General features: G+C 40.1%; 1 protein-coding gene across 1 annotated transcript; it reads right to left on the bottom strand.

Annotated features, from left to right (window-relative positions):
- Nucleotides 1-109: 109 nt before the first annotated feature.
- On the bottom strand, nucleotides 110-15083 carry LOC101476831 (putative helicase mov-10-B.2). Its single transcript, XM_014408814.4, has 23 exons — nucleotides 14715-15083; nucleotides 13737-13839; nucleotides 11026-11207; nucleotides 9925-10021; nucleotides 9686-9827; nucleotides 9331-9583; nucleotides 9121-9231; nucleotides 8159-8336; nucleotides 7526-7668; nucleotides 7241-7417; nucleotides 6883-6995; nucleotides 6570-6766; nucleotides 6163-6260; nucleotides 5936-6033; nucleotides 5749-5847; nucleotides 4831-4936; nucleotides 4631-4748; nucleotides 1830-2021; nucleotides 1628-1705; nucleotides 1419-1544; nucleotides 1245-1333; nucleotides 1014-1126; nucleotides 110-877 (listed from the first exon to the last, which is right to left on the bottom strand). Exons 1-23 carry the CDS (start codon nucleotides 14846-14848, stop codon nucleotides 816-818), a joined length of 3009 nt encoding a protein of 1002 aa, XP_014264300.3. The 5' UTR covers nucleotides 14849-15083; the 3' UTR covers nucleotides 110-815.
- Between the last annotated feature and the right edge of the window lie 416 nt (nucleotides 15084-15499).

The following is a 15499-nucleotide window of genomic DNA, read 5'->3' as shown; positions in this document are numbered from 1 at the left end:
AAGTAAATCAGCATTTAACTTTCTTTTGGCATCCCCTTGGTATAATATTTAAAATGAGAATTAAAGAGACCTCAGACTTACAAGTAAAAAAACAACAAAACAAAATTGGTAGGTTTGAACATTAAAGTGACCTCGTGTGTTGTCATCTTAGATTTATTTAAATAATTTGATTTAAAATGAACCTTACAATTACTCCATTGATAAGAAAATGAATAAAATTGCTGTTTGGTAACTGTAATTAAGAAATACATTGAAAGTCTCATACATGGGCAGGCAACACTATGTACACTATGACATGTACATTTCAGTTATTTAACAACCAGTTAATACTTAAGCACAGATTGATTTAAAACTGTAAATTCAAGTAATTTGCTCCTTCGCAAAGTCAGGCGTGGTCCCTAACTGCTCCTTTTGGATTCTATTGATGATCAGATGACACAGAAGAATCCTTGCATATAAAGTGCACGTTTGTAAAGCACACTCGGTCCTATGCACAGACTGCTTCATCTGTTCTCCTAGTGCTGGAAAAGTGCACTTCTGAGCTGCTTGAGGAACTTTTCAGTCTCAAGATTTATTGTCACCATGTAATTGTGAGAAGTTGCTGGTGTTAGTGGTGCAGTTCCCTGAGACAACATAGTTGCTTTAAACACAAAACAGTTATGTCTATCATTGTCTTTGGTCAAGATTATCTAGTAAAATATACTTTGGTTATTCTCTCTTGTTTTGGACATTTGATATAGCAAAGTGTTCATTTAGGACAGTTTGATGGTGCTGAAATGAATTCCTCTGAACAGCTTTTGGGGCTCTCCTTTGGCTCACATGTCATTCCTCCACTCAGGGTCCAGCTGCTGCTGAATGACACTCTCTGCAGTCTCAACTGGTGTGAAAAGCAAAATTCAAGGTGGAGAATTTTAACATGTTCATATGAGGAAGGTTTTTATGAAAGAATTACCCTCAGTTTCATATGTTTTTACTCAGTGGCACAATTATTGTAATTAGCCTTTGTTTGCTACCTGTGGGCTCAATTGAGATGTAAAGTGCTTGAAGTCGAGCAAACACATCTACATCTTCCTCTGCCCGAGTGAATCCAGTGTAACCTCCTTCATCTCTGCAGTACTGGATGAAGCTGCAGGCGAACAGAGAAAGAGTGAACAAGAAAGTCAGCACAGATCACTCGTTCAAATTTAAAGCTGAGTTTAAAATTTAACGTTTGCTGAAAGCGGAAGTAGGAGTGTGTCACGTGCCGGGCCCAGGTGGAATCTGTTTCCAAAATTCTGGGGTTTCCCACCACAATCAGCAGGGCTTTAGCTCGAGTCACAGCCACATTAAATCTCTGGACAACAAAAGAACGTGTCACAATAATCTGTAAATGCAGGCTCTTCATTTTGTGTGTCTGTGTATGGGATTGCGTTATTTACCTTCTCGTTTTTGACAAAGCCCAGGTTGAACTTTTTGTCCATCTCTGTGTAATTGGGGCTGCTTCGAACTGTAGACACCAAAATCACTCTCCTCTCCTGGCCCTGGAACTCCTCCACTGAACCAACCTGACACACACACACAAATATGCATTTCTGACACACTTGCTACTCTGTGTTTTGAAGTCTTTTACTCTCCAACATTTAGTTACCTTAAGGTTTTCCATACTCATAAATTGAAATTCTTTTTCCAGACCAATTTTTTCCAGTGCCTTGCGGATTTTCTGCACCTGTGTGACACAAAGAAAAACATAACCACTAACCACACCTTTAAATCTGCATCTTATCCACGTGTGTTCATTTGTAGTTATAGCAAAGGTTTGTAACCACTACATAAAAAAAATTTAATCACACCTGCTTCCTGTAGGGGGCGATGATGCCTATGTCTCGGGGTGCAATCTTTGCCACGCCCTTCTTGCCTTGTGCCTGCAGCAGTTTCCGCACATAGTCCATCAGCACCTCCACTTCAGCTACATTGAAGAAAGAAGGACTGCTGGCCTCACGTTTGTCAATGCCAGTCACCCCATGGAAGATCACTGGGAAGTTCTGAAAGACATAAATTTTGAATTGGTGAAACTTTTAACTACCTCACTGCTCTGAGTAGTTGCAGCAAAGCTTTTGTTGCTTTGATTTCCAAAAGCAGTAGAAGAAGACTGGATGTGTAAATGAATTATGTGGAGATATCATCTGAATTTCAGGAGCGGGACCACTCCTCCTTCACGCCCCCTCCGGCCTCAGGCTATAAAAGCCCCCCTTCACCAATACCTGCTGTTCTCATTTTCATGCCCCCCCCCCATTTTCCCTCTCTTCTCCTCTTTTCCTTTCATTCATTTCTCGTTAGTACCTGGGGATCTGCCCGGCCCGGGGCAAGTTACTTTGAAAAAGTAATTAATTATAGTTACTAGTTACTTCTTCAAAAAAAGTAACTGAGTTACAATATTCTAAAAGTAATTAATTACTTGAAAAGTAACTATTGCGTTACTTTAAAAAAAAATGTTTAACCCTCTGGGGTCCAGGGTATAATTGTCCATTTTTAACTACTTTTGATGTTTCCTCCACATCTCACCTTTAAAAACTGTTTACTTGTTTGGTCTCATCCTTTTCAGCACAACCTCACGTGTCTGAATCTACAGTTATGTTTTCATTTTTTACAGACTGTATTAACACAATTGATCTAAAATCAGACAAAAAAAACTAAATCCGAGGAGAAAAGGTGATATTTTTTACTGTAACAACCACAAACATGTTTAATGAATCATATTTCATAATGTTAAATGCAAATATAAATGTCAATTTTAAAATCCTATGCACAAGTTTTGCAAACAACAAAGTTATTTGCATCCATTTACCTTTTACCTTGATTTTTTTTAAATAACCATTTCAAACTATTTACAGAACAATCAGCTGTTCTTCAATAAGATGCCACAAATTATTTGTGCCACTGCAAAAACATCATTTCTGTCCACTATAAAGGAAACATCACAGCCTGATACCTGCAGCTCTGACAGCAGCAGGTGTATCACTGCTGTTTCTACCTGGAGACAGCAGTCGCCTCATTGTTCTGACACACAACACAAAACTATCCACAACACACTAACTACACAAGACAGCACATTAACTACACACTCCAAACACGCTAAACGTCACAAATCTCTCACGTCTCAAAACTCGCTCGCTCTCTTTTTCTACTCCTAAAACTTCCCCTGTTAGGGAGGGGCATAAGAAGAGAGTGCTTGCTAGCGCTGTCCTTACGTGACGACACTATTGAGGAATAAACAGGCATATATCTTGTTTATCATGACTCTGGTTTTAAGTGGCCTATCAACACAATTTAAAAACTGGTATATGTCACCTTGTTGCTTTGTCTTTAAGTGGTCATGTGATTGGCTTACCATGACTACTTTATTCTTGCTCAGTCAAACAGCAGCACTCAGGTGTTGTGATTATCGTCCGCGGGAGCGCGCAGCTGCTTAAAGCTGCAGCGTCCAGATTACTTACAGCTGAATACAGCTTCAACCGTCTGTTTGTTGAAAAATAGTAACGGACCGCGTTTCCTTGTTAGTAACTGTAACGGCATTGTAACAATCCGGTTGTTCAGTCTGACGTCACTAGCCGTGTCTGGGCCTAAACTCCGCTGTAGGTCCATATATCAAACGATCACTATGGCATTACTGAGAGTTGAAAAACTGTCTAAAGTCTTTCATCTTTAATAAAATGATCAGCGTTCTGCTCTACCAGGTGTAACAATTGAGTTTAACATCCAGGCATCCGTGAAAACGGAATTTATGACATTTAACGGAGTTAGAAGTTAGCAGGAAGTTAGCTCGCTAGCTTCTATCTAAATACAATATAGCATGTCCTGACTGCGGGGTTTTGGAAACAAATTAAAACGTACAGCTCTGCTATTACTTCCAGCATAAATGAAGACAGAAAACTAAACAGCAGTGACGTTTGTAGGGTTACTGAAGTTTGGCTAGCTGGTATATAATGATGTGCTACGTGACCGCTAGCGACACAGCTATGTTAGCATAATATAAACAAGCTAACTTTTTTTCCACTCGATAAAAGTTAACGTGAGTGTTCTCGGTGGTCAGGAACAAATGTAATCGCATGGCAGGATGCTGTAAAAGGACCAAACTTCAGCCAGGAGAACAACTGAGATAATCCATCCACAATACAAGGTTAGTCATTCATATACTGCTGCATGGGCTGGGCTGTAGCTACATCCTAAGGTTTTAAAAACTGAGCTTAAATAAATGATTAGCGGTAATAAAAGCCGAGGGAGGTCAACAGTGATCACTGACTGTTTTAGGAGCTTTTTGAGATTAAATAAAAGAAAATACAAAACATTAAACATGTTAACAACACAAAAGCCACATTAAACGCAGACTACTTTAGACCCGGAAGTAGGATTCGTCGCGTCATCACTGAACAACCGGATAGGAATAGTAATTAGTTAGATTACTTGTTACTGAAAAAAGTAACGCCGTTATTCCCATCACTGGTCGCCAGTCCCCTTCGAGGCCTTCCCCAAACCGCAGCACCAGTTCACACTTCCTCATCCCTCATCGCCCATCATTACAGAGGATGTGGTCCCAGCTAGTGAATTGTACATACACTGCACAGTGCACACTTGTTAAAAGAAGAATCACTACCTTTTTTGGTAGCTCTTCCCAGTTGCAGTAGAAGTTTCGTGCGTACTCATCTGCACAAGCCTGCAGCTCCCCGTCATAGAAAAGCTCATTGGGAATTTTGAGAATGGCAGGATGAGACCTGAAAGAAAAATGCACATTGTTGCAAATCAAGCAAATCAAGTTTTTGTCACCGAGCATCCTTAGACTCTCTTCTAGCACACCTGTAGTTACGCAGCAGCTTGGTAACAAAACGTTTGCTGAACACACCATCAGCGTTCTTCTGGTACACAGAGAAGTTATTCATCAGCCGCTCCAAGAGGGACACTCCTGTAGACAGCACAGAGTTTTTAAAACCAAATGTCAGTTTGCTACACACAGGGAAACAGTTCCGGGCAGTATCCATCCATTCATTCATCTTTTTTTTTTTTAACCACTTGTCCAAGCCAGGGCCATGGGGGGGGGGGGCTGAAAGGCTATCCAGGGGTCGCCACAGTAGCTCATCTGCCTCCATCTCACTACATCCATGAATCTTCTTTGTGGCCTTCCTCTTTTCTTTTTGCCCGTTCAGTCCACATTCAACATCTTGTGTCCAGCATATCTACTTTCCCTCCTCTGCACATGTCCAAACCATCTCTGCTCAACCTAAGCTGTCCCTCTGATGTACTCATTTCTAATCCCGTTTATTCTGGTCACTCTCAAAGAAAATTTTAATATGTCAAGCTCAGCAAGCAAGAAGGAGATCAGAGCCAATCCTTGATGTAATCCCACACCCTTTACTCCACACCTCACCACTGTCTCGCTGTCCTCATGCACCACTCTCACATATTTCTCTGCCACTCTTGACTTCTTCATGCAGTACCACAGCTCCTTTGTTGGCACTCTATCATCTGCTTTCTTTAGATCCACAAAGACACAGTGCAACATCTTCTGACCTTTTCTGTACTTCTCCATCAACACACTCAAAACAAATGTCACATCTGGAATACTCTTTCTCAGCACCTTGTGGCCAATTCAGAATCCCCAAAAACACGCACGTCCTTGGACTGTGGGAGGAGGAAAAATACTATGTAGCCTTATTTCTCTGTATTACAGTAGATTTGTGCGCAAGGCAACATAAGTGTTCTTACGTCTGTACTTACCCATGCCGTATTTCAGAGCATAAGGAGATCTAAGAATGGGGCCAAGCTGCTTGGGGTCTCCAGCCAGAACAACCTGACCAGCCGTTGCATCAAGCAACCCTTTGGTCCCACAAAATAACAAAAATCAATCATCATATAAATCAAATTTAGTACAGCTCTAGAAAGGAAAACTCTTTGTTGTTTATACCTGCCAATGGTATTATACACTCAGTCTCCACAGCATGTCCAGCCTCATCAATAAACACATGAGTGAAATGTTCTGCTGGAATGTCACCTGAGACGAATCTGCACAGATCAACAAATCTTTACATGGCACAAAGTCATATTTGCCACGTTCATCTGTCATGTTTAATGTTGTGTTAATGTTATAGACAGTGTCATGCAGATATGACTGCAGTGTGAGTCATTCACTACCTTCCGGCAGTAAACAGGGTGGTGACCATGATCTTATACGTCATCAGCTCTTCTTTAGCAGGGAAAATGTAACACTCCCCAACCAGGTTAGAGCATTCCTGTAAAGTGCCATCGTATCATAAACCTCAGTGAGACTTAATACAATAGCATCAAGCACTAGAACGCACATCAACACTGTGGTTAAGAAATGAGTGAGTGAGTCCTCATTCAGTGTGTCATGCATGAACATTACAGTCATGAAGTGCATTTCACATATAGTAGATACTTAAATGTAAACTACTGAATGAAAGTTTGCTCTAATATCACAGGTGAATGAAAGGTAATGCAGAGTTAGTTTCTTGATAAACTGCATCTCCATTAAAAAAGAAAAACAAATCATTTTCATTAAATGAACTCCCAGCACTGACCATTAGTTCATCAGGAACAAGTTTTGGGTCCCAGCTGCTGGCATACATGCGATATACTTTACGCTTGTCCACATGCTCCAGAATCCTCTTGCAAAGCAGATCAGCAGCACTGTTGGTTGGAGTGCATGCCAGAATGTAGCAGTTAGCTTGTGTCTTCTCTATCTGCTTGATGGCCTCCACCACAGTCACTGTTTTTCCTGAATAGAACAGGAAACATAAAAACGGCATCAGCTGAGTTGCATTTTCAGACTTATGATAAGTTCCTTCTATAGCAGCTCAAAAGCAGAGGGTAGCAATCTTTGGGACCCAGTACCAGTTCCAGGTGGACCAAAAATCAGGTAGGGGGCAGGTTTGGATGAGCCAGCTACAATGTGTTGTACTGCCTGATATTGCTCTGGATTTTTCTCCAGCTGCCTATCAAACAGCCTGTTGATGGAAAAATAAATGGAAAAAAAGGAATAATTTTAGAGCTGAATCACATGCCTGAATCACTCCTGTCATTTCAGGATGATTTATACATTTTAAGTGTATACAGAGAACCAAAATTTCAGCCTCGGCTGAGTAGTGCAGCACTGATGATCATCCATTATTTATTTACATGTAGAGAAAAAGGATAACACATGCACTGTGTATTAAAAAAAGTATATGATCAGTCCACTAGAGTTTCTAACCTGAGATTGGGAAGGTCCTTTGGCTGAAAGGACATGTTGGGTTCAGCAGGAAACAACACGCTTTCCAGTCTATATGAAGAAGCCAGTTCTGCCGCTCTGTGCTGGAGACGCAGAGTCAGGCGGGTTATAGTGAACTCAACACTGAACTTCATACCTTCTACAAAGCGGCTGACCAACCTGTAAAGAAATTCACAAAACCTAAGATGCCACAAATATCACTTTACTAGAAATGTATTAATCTCCCTTGATTTGTACTTTTATAATGCTAAACAGTCATCATCTTACTGGGAGCTGAAACCCAGTTTAACACTGTCCAGGTGCACACTGTGGACGTAGCCACAGTACTTGACCCCTGGTTCTCCAACAGGATACACCAGCAGCTTATCTCCTCGGAGCACAGAGGGACGGTTCTCAGCCACACCAGGCACCTGGGAAAAGGGACAAGAGCTATCTGTCACAAGGATAACCGTGATGACACAAACATGAGCTGAATGTGTCCCACAAGCTGCCACAAGCAGTCAAGGTTGTGTAGAGGTCCTTGTCATTTTTAGGAACCGACATGAAAAACAAGCTTAACATATGAATGGGTCAGTGAAGAATGACCATATTTAGGTATGTAGTATGTTTTGTATGAGTTTGATATGGGTTTAAATGAATGACCTTCATAACTGAGGGGTATTTTTCCGTGTTAATTTTTATAACTCTTCATGAAATGAATGAAACCTTCAGTTATATGCTCACTAACAACTTGCTTATTTCTTTAATTTTTCAGGTGTTGTACTGTTCTTTCTCACCATATTACATATAGCACTAAGAGAGGCTGAGCTGTTAGTTGGTCTTATACATTTTTATAATTGAACTAATGGTAACAACTAAATGTGATCAGAATCATATGTCTGACATATCTGATACATTTACCTCCAGAACAAGAAGCTTCTTGTTCGTTTTGTCTTTAGTCATGGTAGCATGTCCTCTGTCAGTGTTGGGGATGTTGTATCTCTTGATGTCCACCTCCATCTGAAGCTCCTCCAGATACAGCAGCACCTGGAACCTCTCTGTGTAGTTCTCCCAGTTCAAGGGACTCTCCAGTATGGCTCTTTGAGACACACCACATGAAAAACAGATGACATTGTATACTGCAAATCATATCACAGAAGCTGAGTTGAGATTAGAGGATCTCAGTAGATCACATCAATTTCTTAATTGCTGATCATTGCTGTTTGTCACCAAGATTACACAAAAACTACCAAGCTTGAATTTTATGAAAAATTGAGCCATATCACACACAAATTTAGGACAATCTCAGGAGAATGAGATGACGTGTTTTCCACAGTCGCCCTTTCTCACATATAGCAAACAGCAGTGTCTTTTAGAAGGATTGTCACTACTGGAAATACTGGATATGCAGGGAAACTAGACATCATGCCCACTTTCTAGTGGTAAAAGCACCTGCTCCTTTCCCACAATGTGGAAGACCAACTAACATCCCATCCAGCTGGGAAGGACATTCACATACATTTACGATCGATAACACACAGAAAAGTTGTGTAAAACTGCTTTGGTGGAAAGGTGTTCAAAAAAAAAGAAGAAGACTAAATTAGTTTTAGTGCAGAATGGAATTGAAATAACATTGCCTTGGTGTATGTTCTTCCACTGCCCCTCTAGTTAATCTATGTTTTTGTCCTATTGTCTCAAAAGAGATCATTGTTAAATATCATAAAAGATGTCACCAGATTAGTGAAATCAGAAGACACTGACAACAAACTGATAACACTGCAATTTTTAAAACACTTTAACCTCATAAAAAACTAATGGAAAATAAACATGAGTGAGGCAAACTACCATTTAACATTTACCACAATCTCAAGGCTCTTTCTTACCTTTTAGCATTGAATGATGAGTACTTCAGTGATGTAAGGAGGTTACGGATGTATGATGGTACTCGATACTCTTTCAGCTTAACCACGTATTTTAGATGTATTAATGCCAGCCTTAAGGAGACAAATAAAGGTGTAGTATTATAAAAGAGACAGAAAATGTATTTTTGTACATTTACAGAGTACGTTTAACAGCTAAATAAAGCTTAGTACCCTTCAGGTGGCACCCCTTCCACAGTCATGCAATCAACCTCAGGAGTCCAGGCGGGGATGGAGCGAGGTTTGTAGGGGGCTGTAGGTGCTAGCTCCAGTCCCAAGGAAGTTACACACTCAGCCTCAATAAAGCGCACAATGTAAAATGCAGCAGAGGATGGCTGCAGGTCTGGTTTGAATTCAAAGGCGAGTGTAGCTGGATAGAAACCAACCAAGCTGAAGCGGAAGACAGCCTGGATTTTATAGCTGTCACCTGAAACCCGGATGTTGAGTGCATTAATGGTCAAATTCAACCTGTAATCTGTGAGTCAAATGTGAGTCAAACGAGCTAGCTTATCTGTGATGCTCGCGTCACCTGGTTTTAGTGTCAGGGGGTTCTGTTTGGTCACTTTCTGCTCGTCAACCAGCGACAAGCACTTGAGCCAGTGTAGAGGTGTGTAGTAGGTGAAATACACAGTTTCTGTTCCAGTGTTCTTCACATGCAGGGTTATCTCACTCTGTTAGCAAAACACATCATTTTGTAAAGTTTTTTCTTTGTTTGTTTGTAAGCACATGTATATATCGGGGAACATTGCAATCTGATGGCTTAAATACCTCAAAGGTCTCTTCCACACGTAAGTGAAGTTTTCCATTCTCAAACGAACGTTCGGATGTGATGCTGATCCCATTTTTGTCAGATATGAAGTGGGTTCTGTAGGTGGGAGAAGATCAGAGGCATTGATTCACTGTTTTACTGCAGGGGTTCAGGCCACTTCTTTCACGTTTGCCTTTCTTTTCTAGCTGCATGCAGAAGTAATACAGGCAGCAGAGGCGGATGCTCTGAGTGAGTGACAGAGGTTAATGGACTGAAGTAGCCACACTCGCACCTCCATGTTCTGCATACATGCCTGGCCTGTTTGCCACAGCACATTGTTGTGATATTTTGATACCACGGTTAGCATTTACAGGATATTGTTTTATACAGGAAAACTGTTACTCAATAAGGCCCATCTACTAGTTGTTTTTCTCTTTCTCTGTGACCCAAGAATTAATGTGTAAGACTCACAAGCTGGTACCCCAAGGTCGAAAACACCACAGAGACGAGACCACTTCCTTACTCCCATCCTCCCTTTTTCTTTATCTCCTGGAAAAGGCTCGTTAAAGGCTAGGTGGTTTGTTTCAGAATTCACTAATGAAAGAACTCTGTATTTTATGTCTAGGAGTGTATTTTGCTGGGATGATCATAAATTATAGCTGAACTGATAAACCACACAAGGGATACTTTGCTCAGAAGGCAGGAAGACGTTTCCTTATTTAGTCTGTACCGGTTTGAACTGGGAAAGCTGACACACAAACCTTTTTTTCTCTATATAAACTGCTGTGTACCAAATAAACCTTTGAGTTGATTCTGGGAAAGCAATCTGAACAGTCTCTGTATCACTTTGTTCTCCTAACTGCTCCCGATATCGTAACTAACCCAGCTGAACGGCATACCTGAGTGTTACTTTGAATAATTAGGAGTCTTATAAGGAAAGGACAAAACTCTGGTTATCGCTCACGCCACGGAGGAAACCCGGGACGGCAATTTCCTTCACACATGAGTTGTGTTTTCCCATGTTTCACATTTCATTTACTCATTAAACAAAAACATTCCTAATGGTTTGCCTTAAAAATAAAAAGCATGTTCACACTGTGAGTTGCATTGTGCCAGGTTACCTCTCTGACTTGAGTTTGTTCATCAGGAGACTGGCCGTTTTCCTCCGGTATCTTACTCCTGTCTCTGCCTCATCTGCAGAGGCTGCTGTCTGTCCCATCCCCGGACTGGCTGCTCCATTCTGGGCAGGCGTCGGTTTACGGTCTCTCTGCCACTGCCACTGGTCCACGTAAAGAGCTTTGACCTGTGTGGATCATCACTTCATGTCAGTTTTATTTTAGGATTTAGAAAAAGAAAAACCACTGTCACGTTTCTGGCTTTATTTATCTGAGCTTATAAAGTTGCAACCAAGAAAGAGAATGAGCGTCATCTTAAGAAACTCTGAAGTATTTTCTTCAGACAACAGGATGTATTTTTGAGGAAGTGACAGCATCCTGTCCTTACGTGAACTCTGATTCCTTAACTCGCTTTGACTTCAAAATTTTAAACTGATTCCTGTGGACAGTTTAAGAATATTAAGTCCTATAAAATGTTGTCCTATAAAAAAAAAAGCTATTTTATTTTAACCATTGCTAACACAATTAATGATCCTCCTATTAACAAATACAAAAAAAGAAGAAGAAGAGCAAGCTGAACCAGTTTTGTTTTAGACAATAATAATACCTTAATGTCTTTTAGAACCTGTTTGGCTTTTTACTATGAGGTGAGGTCAAACATGCTGAAAACAAGGAAACAGTTGCCCTCTGTCAATAGCAAACTAGGGTAAGAATGTTTACTGTAAATATGAACTTTGCTTCCACTTGCACCTCCTCTAACACTGAAGTTAGAATACATGAGGTGTACAGTAGATGGCACATCATGATTTAAAACTCACAATACCAATTTCAAAAGCCCATTTCAATAAATTTCTCTGATGTAACATTTATGTTGCTAAAAGAACAGATTGCAGCTATACCTTTGTGCTGGGATAACCTTTATTAAGTACTCATGGCTCAAAGCACACTCCCTCCAAATAAATCATCACTTTGATTTCAACTGTTACACGTGTGTGAAGTTCATGATGGTCTCTTAGATGGTTTTAGTGCTATCCTGCTGATAAAATCCTTCCAAAGGCACGAAAACAGCTAAAAAGTGCTCAAAATGCTGAACGGATGGACGGACGGACAGACACAATAATACACAGAAAACCCCAACAATCAGACGACCCCTTGTGAGCAAGCAAGAGCCAAGCAACGGGGAGGGATATGAGATAAGATATGAACACTCATATATATCAACATATAACAGGTTGAGAATAGCTTTACTCTTTGACCTCCTCTGTGATAACCAAGAAGTTTGCCTTTTTACATTAAAAAAAATAAGCCTGCATAGCCCAGATTTAACTCTGTGGCATTCTCAGGTATGAAAATGGAAGGGCAGATAACTGTTTTATTGGTACGGTTATATTAAAATACAAAAGTTATTCTGGAAAAGTCACAGAAGGAAATTACCAAAATGATAAACACTGTCAGAGAAACTACGACTACTATCAATGACCTGTATTATATCTGTAAAAACATCACAATTTGGAAAAAATTGTTTCATTTATTCATTTTATTGTCAAATGTTGAAAACATAAAACCTTGAAAACCAAATAAAAATATGTTCACTATTGTGCACTGGAGAAACAGGAAGTAACAGCTAACAATGAAGTCTTTGCTGATGCCTAAGTGGTATATATGCCTCACAGTCACTGTAAAAACATTTGCATAATGTCAGCGGATTAGCTGTATCCTGACGCTTGATGTAAACACAATTATGGAATAGATATTCCAAATAAAGCCCTGTTCTTCTTTATACTGTATGTTAGGGAAAATGTTCTAAAACACTTCTTCAGTAAAGACTCAGAGAAGAGAAACACACAGAACTTCTTGCTAGCAAGGGTAGCCTCCACTCTAAGAGACTCCAGTGTGTGTGTGTGTGTGTGTGTGTGTGTGTGTGTGTGTGTGTGTGTGTGTGTGTGTGTGTGTTGATCAAAGGGTCATATAACATGAAAGCACAAAAGGTACATCCTTGGTCATAAAGAGGGTAGTCTCCCCCACCCTAGATGGCACGGTGAGGAAGTCCAGCAGTTAAAGCACTTAGACTAAAACAGACATAGCTACGTTAAAACAATAAAACAAGGTACGACCTCTCCCATGCTCCCAGGATGTGGGGGTGAACCAAGCCTGCTAAAAATCACACATCCTGTCACTACCAAATAACTACAAACAGCATCCTACCATAAGCAAACTTATATCACTAAAAGATTATACTGACTACTAAATACAATTTTCCATTGACACTGTAGCACTGACTCTAAGGGAACATCAGTGTGGCACGTGATCACCAACTCAACACCAGCACCGCACCTACCTCAATCCACGAGCTGCCATCTGGACTTTACCCAACAATGACTAAAGGCTAAGATTCATTTCATTGGGCTATAATCAGCCTCCAGTATTTTGTTTTTGTTTTTGTTTCATCAGATAAACATTATTTACCTGTATGATTAACTGATTTTAAATTTAAATGTTTCACTTGAAGTTGTATCACTGAGAGATTCTAAAAAAATATCAGACATGCCTTGTTATCTCAACTACAAGACTGAGTGATGTGCTTAAATAAAATGTGAAAATGTAAGTTTTATGGTAAAAAATCAATCAATCAATCATTGAAATCAGTAATTGTTAAGAAACACATGTACCGTTAGAGATTCTGGTATAACAGATAATGAAAGAGGAGTAGTGCATACCTTGGAGTTGAAACGAATAGTGTCTCTTCGTCTTGTTATTTTGTTGGACACTTTCAGGGCATACAGGACTGACCCAAAGTTTGGATCTTTGGCCTCTGGATTCCTGAAGTGTTTACAAAGAATATCATTGGTAACAAAGTAAGTTCACTTTTCAAGTGGCAGAAAATATCAAATGCAACATTTCTATTAACTCAACAAACATCAGCAAGAACACAAACTGTGCGCAGTCTGCCGCACAGTGTTGCTAACGAAAGGTCCAGCTGCTGTACTGCTGCTTTTTCAGGGAGAGAATTCTAACTTTAGTCAGAGATGGAGAAAATTGTAAGACAGACAGGAGACAAAAGGAAAAAGAGGGGTTATGTGTAAAGGGAAGGACTGCACAGTGATTTCTGATACAGATTTAAAGATTAATGTCGTCATTTTCAATCACATCTGTGTATGACCTGTAAAATTTATACCAATGCTGTTTGTTTAGGAAATGGAAAAAAGCCGAGATAGGTTGTGAAACATCTGCTGACATCTTGTTCAATTCATTTCTGTAAATCCACAAAGAGCAGCAGGTTAGCCGATCATAAAATTGTGAGTTATCATTCTTTTCCCCACTAAACGACAACAACTGATCTTAGGGCTTCCATACCAGCCGAATTCCACTTTAACCTCTGATTGTACTCAAGGCAAAGTCACCCTCCACAATGTAGACATCAGAAGAAAAATTTATAAATATAAATTTGTTTGTTTTGCTGGTATCCTACATAACAGACTGATTTCAGTCTTATATTAATTTGGCACAAGGTTCAGTTGCACAAAAATTGGTGGTAGAATTCCCTCAAGGACCTACTTTTTTACGTTCTCACTTTGAGTACATTTCAGAGCCTGCACTTTTTGGCTTTTACTTCAAGAAGTCGATTCAGTACTTCAACTTTTACTGTAGTTTTTGGTTATGGATACTTTTATAAATAACAGTGATCAAGAACCCACCTCATCCGGAACTCATTGTTGTAAATGTCTCTCAGCTGAATCCTGTCTGTGATGGATACTCGATTAGTCTCCTTCAAAAACTCGAAGAACTCGAGTCCAATTTGGCAGCGGATAGATAACTTCACATTAACCATGATCAATAGTTGATATTATCAGAGTATATCCTAAATCGTCCGTGCCGATCGTCTAAATGCGGATGTAACGCATCAACGCACAGCTTGTGTTTATTTCATAAAGCAATACCCTAAGACTGGGCTTTAGCTTTCCATTCCTTGACCGCCCGCATGGGCGGAGCACCTCTATGCTATCTGCTGCGTACTGAAACAGTCATGCTCGGAGATTAAAAGCAGGCACACCCAGAGAGTCAGTCAGGCCGGAGAAATGAAACTTAACGCGCTGAGATGCAAAATCATCTGAGAGCATCTGCAAACAAAACATAACAGCGCAATAAAGCGATGCCATAGGACGAGGCAGTCTCTGCCACGTCACTATTAATTGCGTGACTGTTATCTCGCTCTAATATCTGTTGAAACCACGTACTGGTTGTAATGGCACGAGACAAGCTGAGTTACCTTCCTTGAACTTCTTTCCTTGAATCAAGATGGGTCAACACAACGCCCATAATTAAATTTGTCTTAATTTGTTTTTGTTTTATTATTGACTCAAAAATAGAAAAAGAAACATAATGAATGGTATGGCTGTAGCGTGCATTGAGCTTTATGACTTAAAACACGACTTATACTCTGGCCCATCATCCCACTCCTAAAGTGGGATCAAGGACAGAA

This window comes from Maylandia zebra, linkage group LG20 (assembly GCF_041146795.1).
Source record: "Maylandia zebra isolate NMK-2024a linkage group LG20, Mzebra_GT3a, whole genome shotgun sequence".
NCBI classification, from domain to species: domain Eukaryota; kingdom Metazoa; phylum Chordata; class Actinopteri; order Cichliformes; family Cichlidae; genus Maylandia; species Maylandia zebra.
This window is presented reverse-complemented; position numbering and strand designations above follow the sequence as displayed.

Excerpts from the sequence above, each read along its gene's own strand:
- LOC101476831 (XM_014408814.4), bottom strand. The coding sequence starts at position 14,848 with ATGGTTAATGTGAAGTTATCTATCCGCTGCCAAATTGGACTCGAGTTC. Across the intron at positions 10,022-11,025 it reads AACAAACTCAAGTCAGAGAG|AACCCACTTCATATCTGACA; the intron begins GTAACCTGGCAC and ends TCCCACCTACAG. Across the intron at positions 6,261-6,569 it reads TTGTTCCTGATGAACTAATG|GAATGCTCTAACCTGGTTGG; the intron begins GTCAGTGCTGGG and ends GGCACTTTACAG.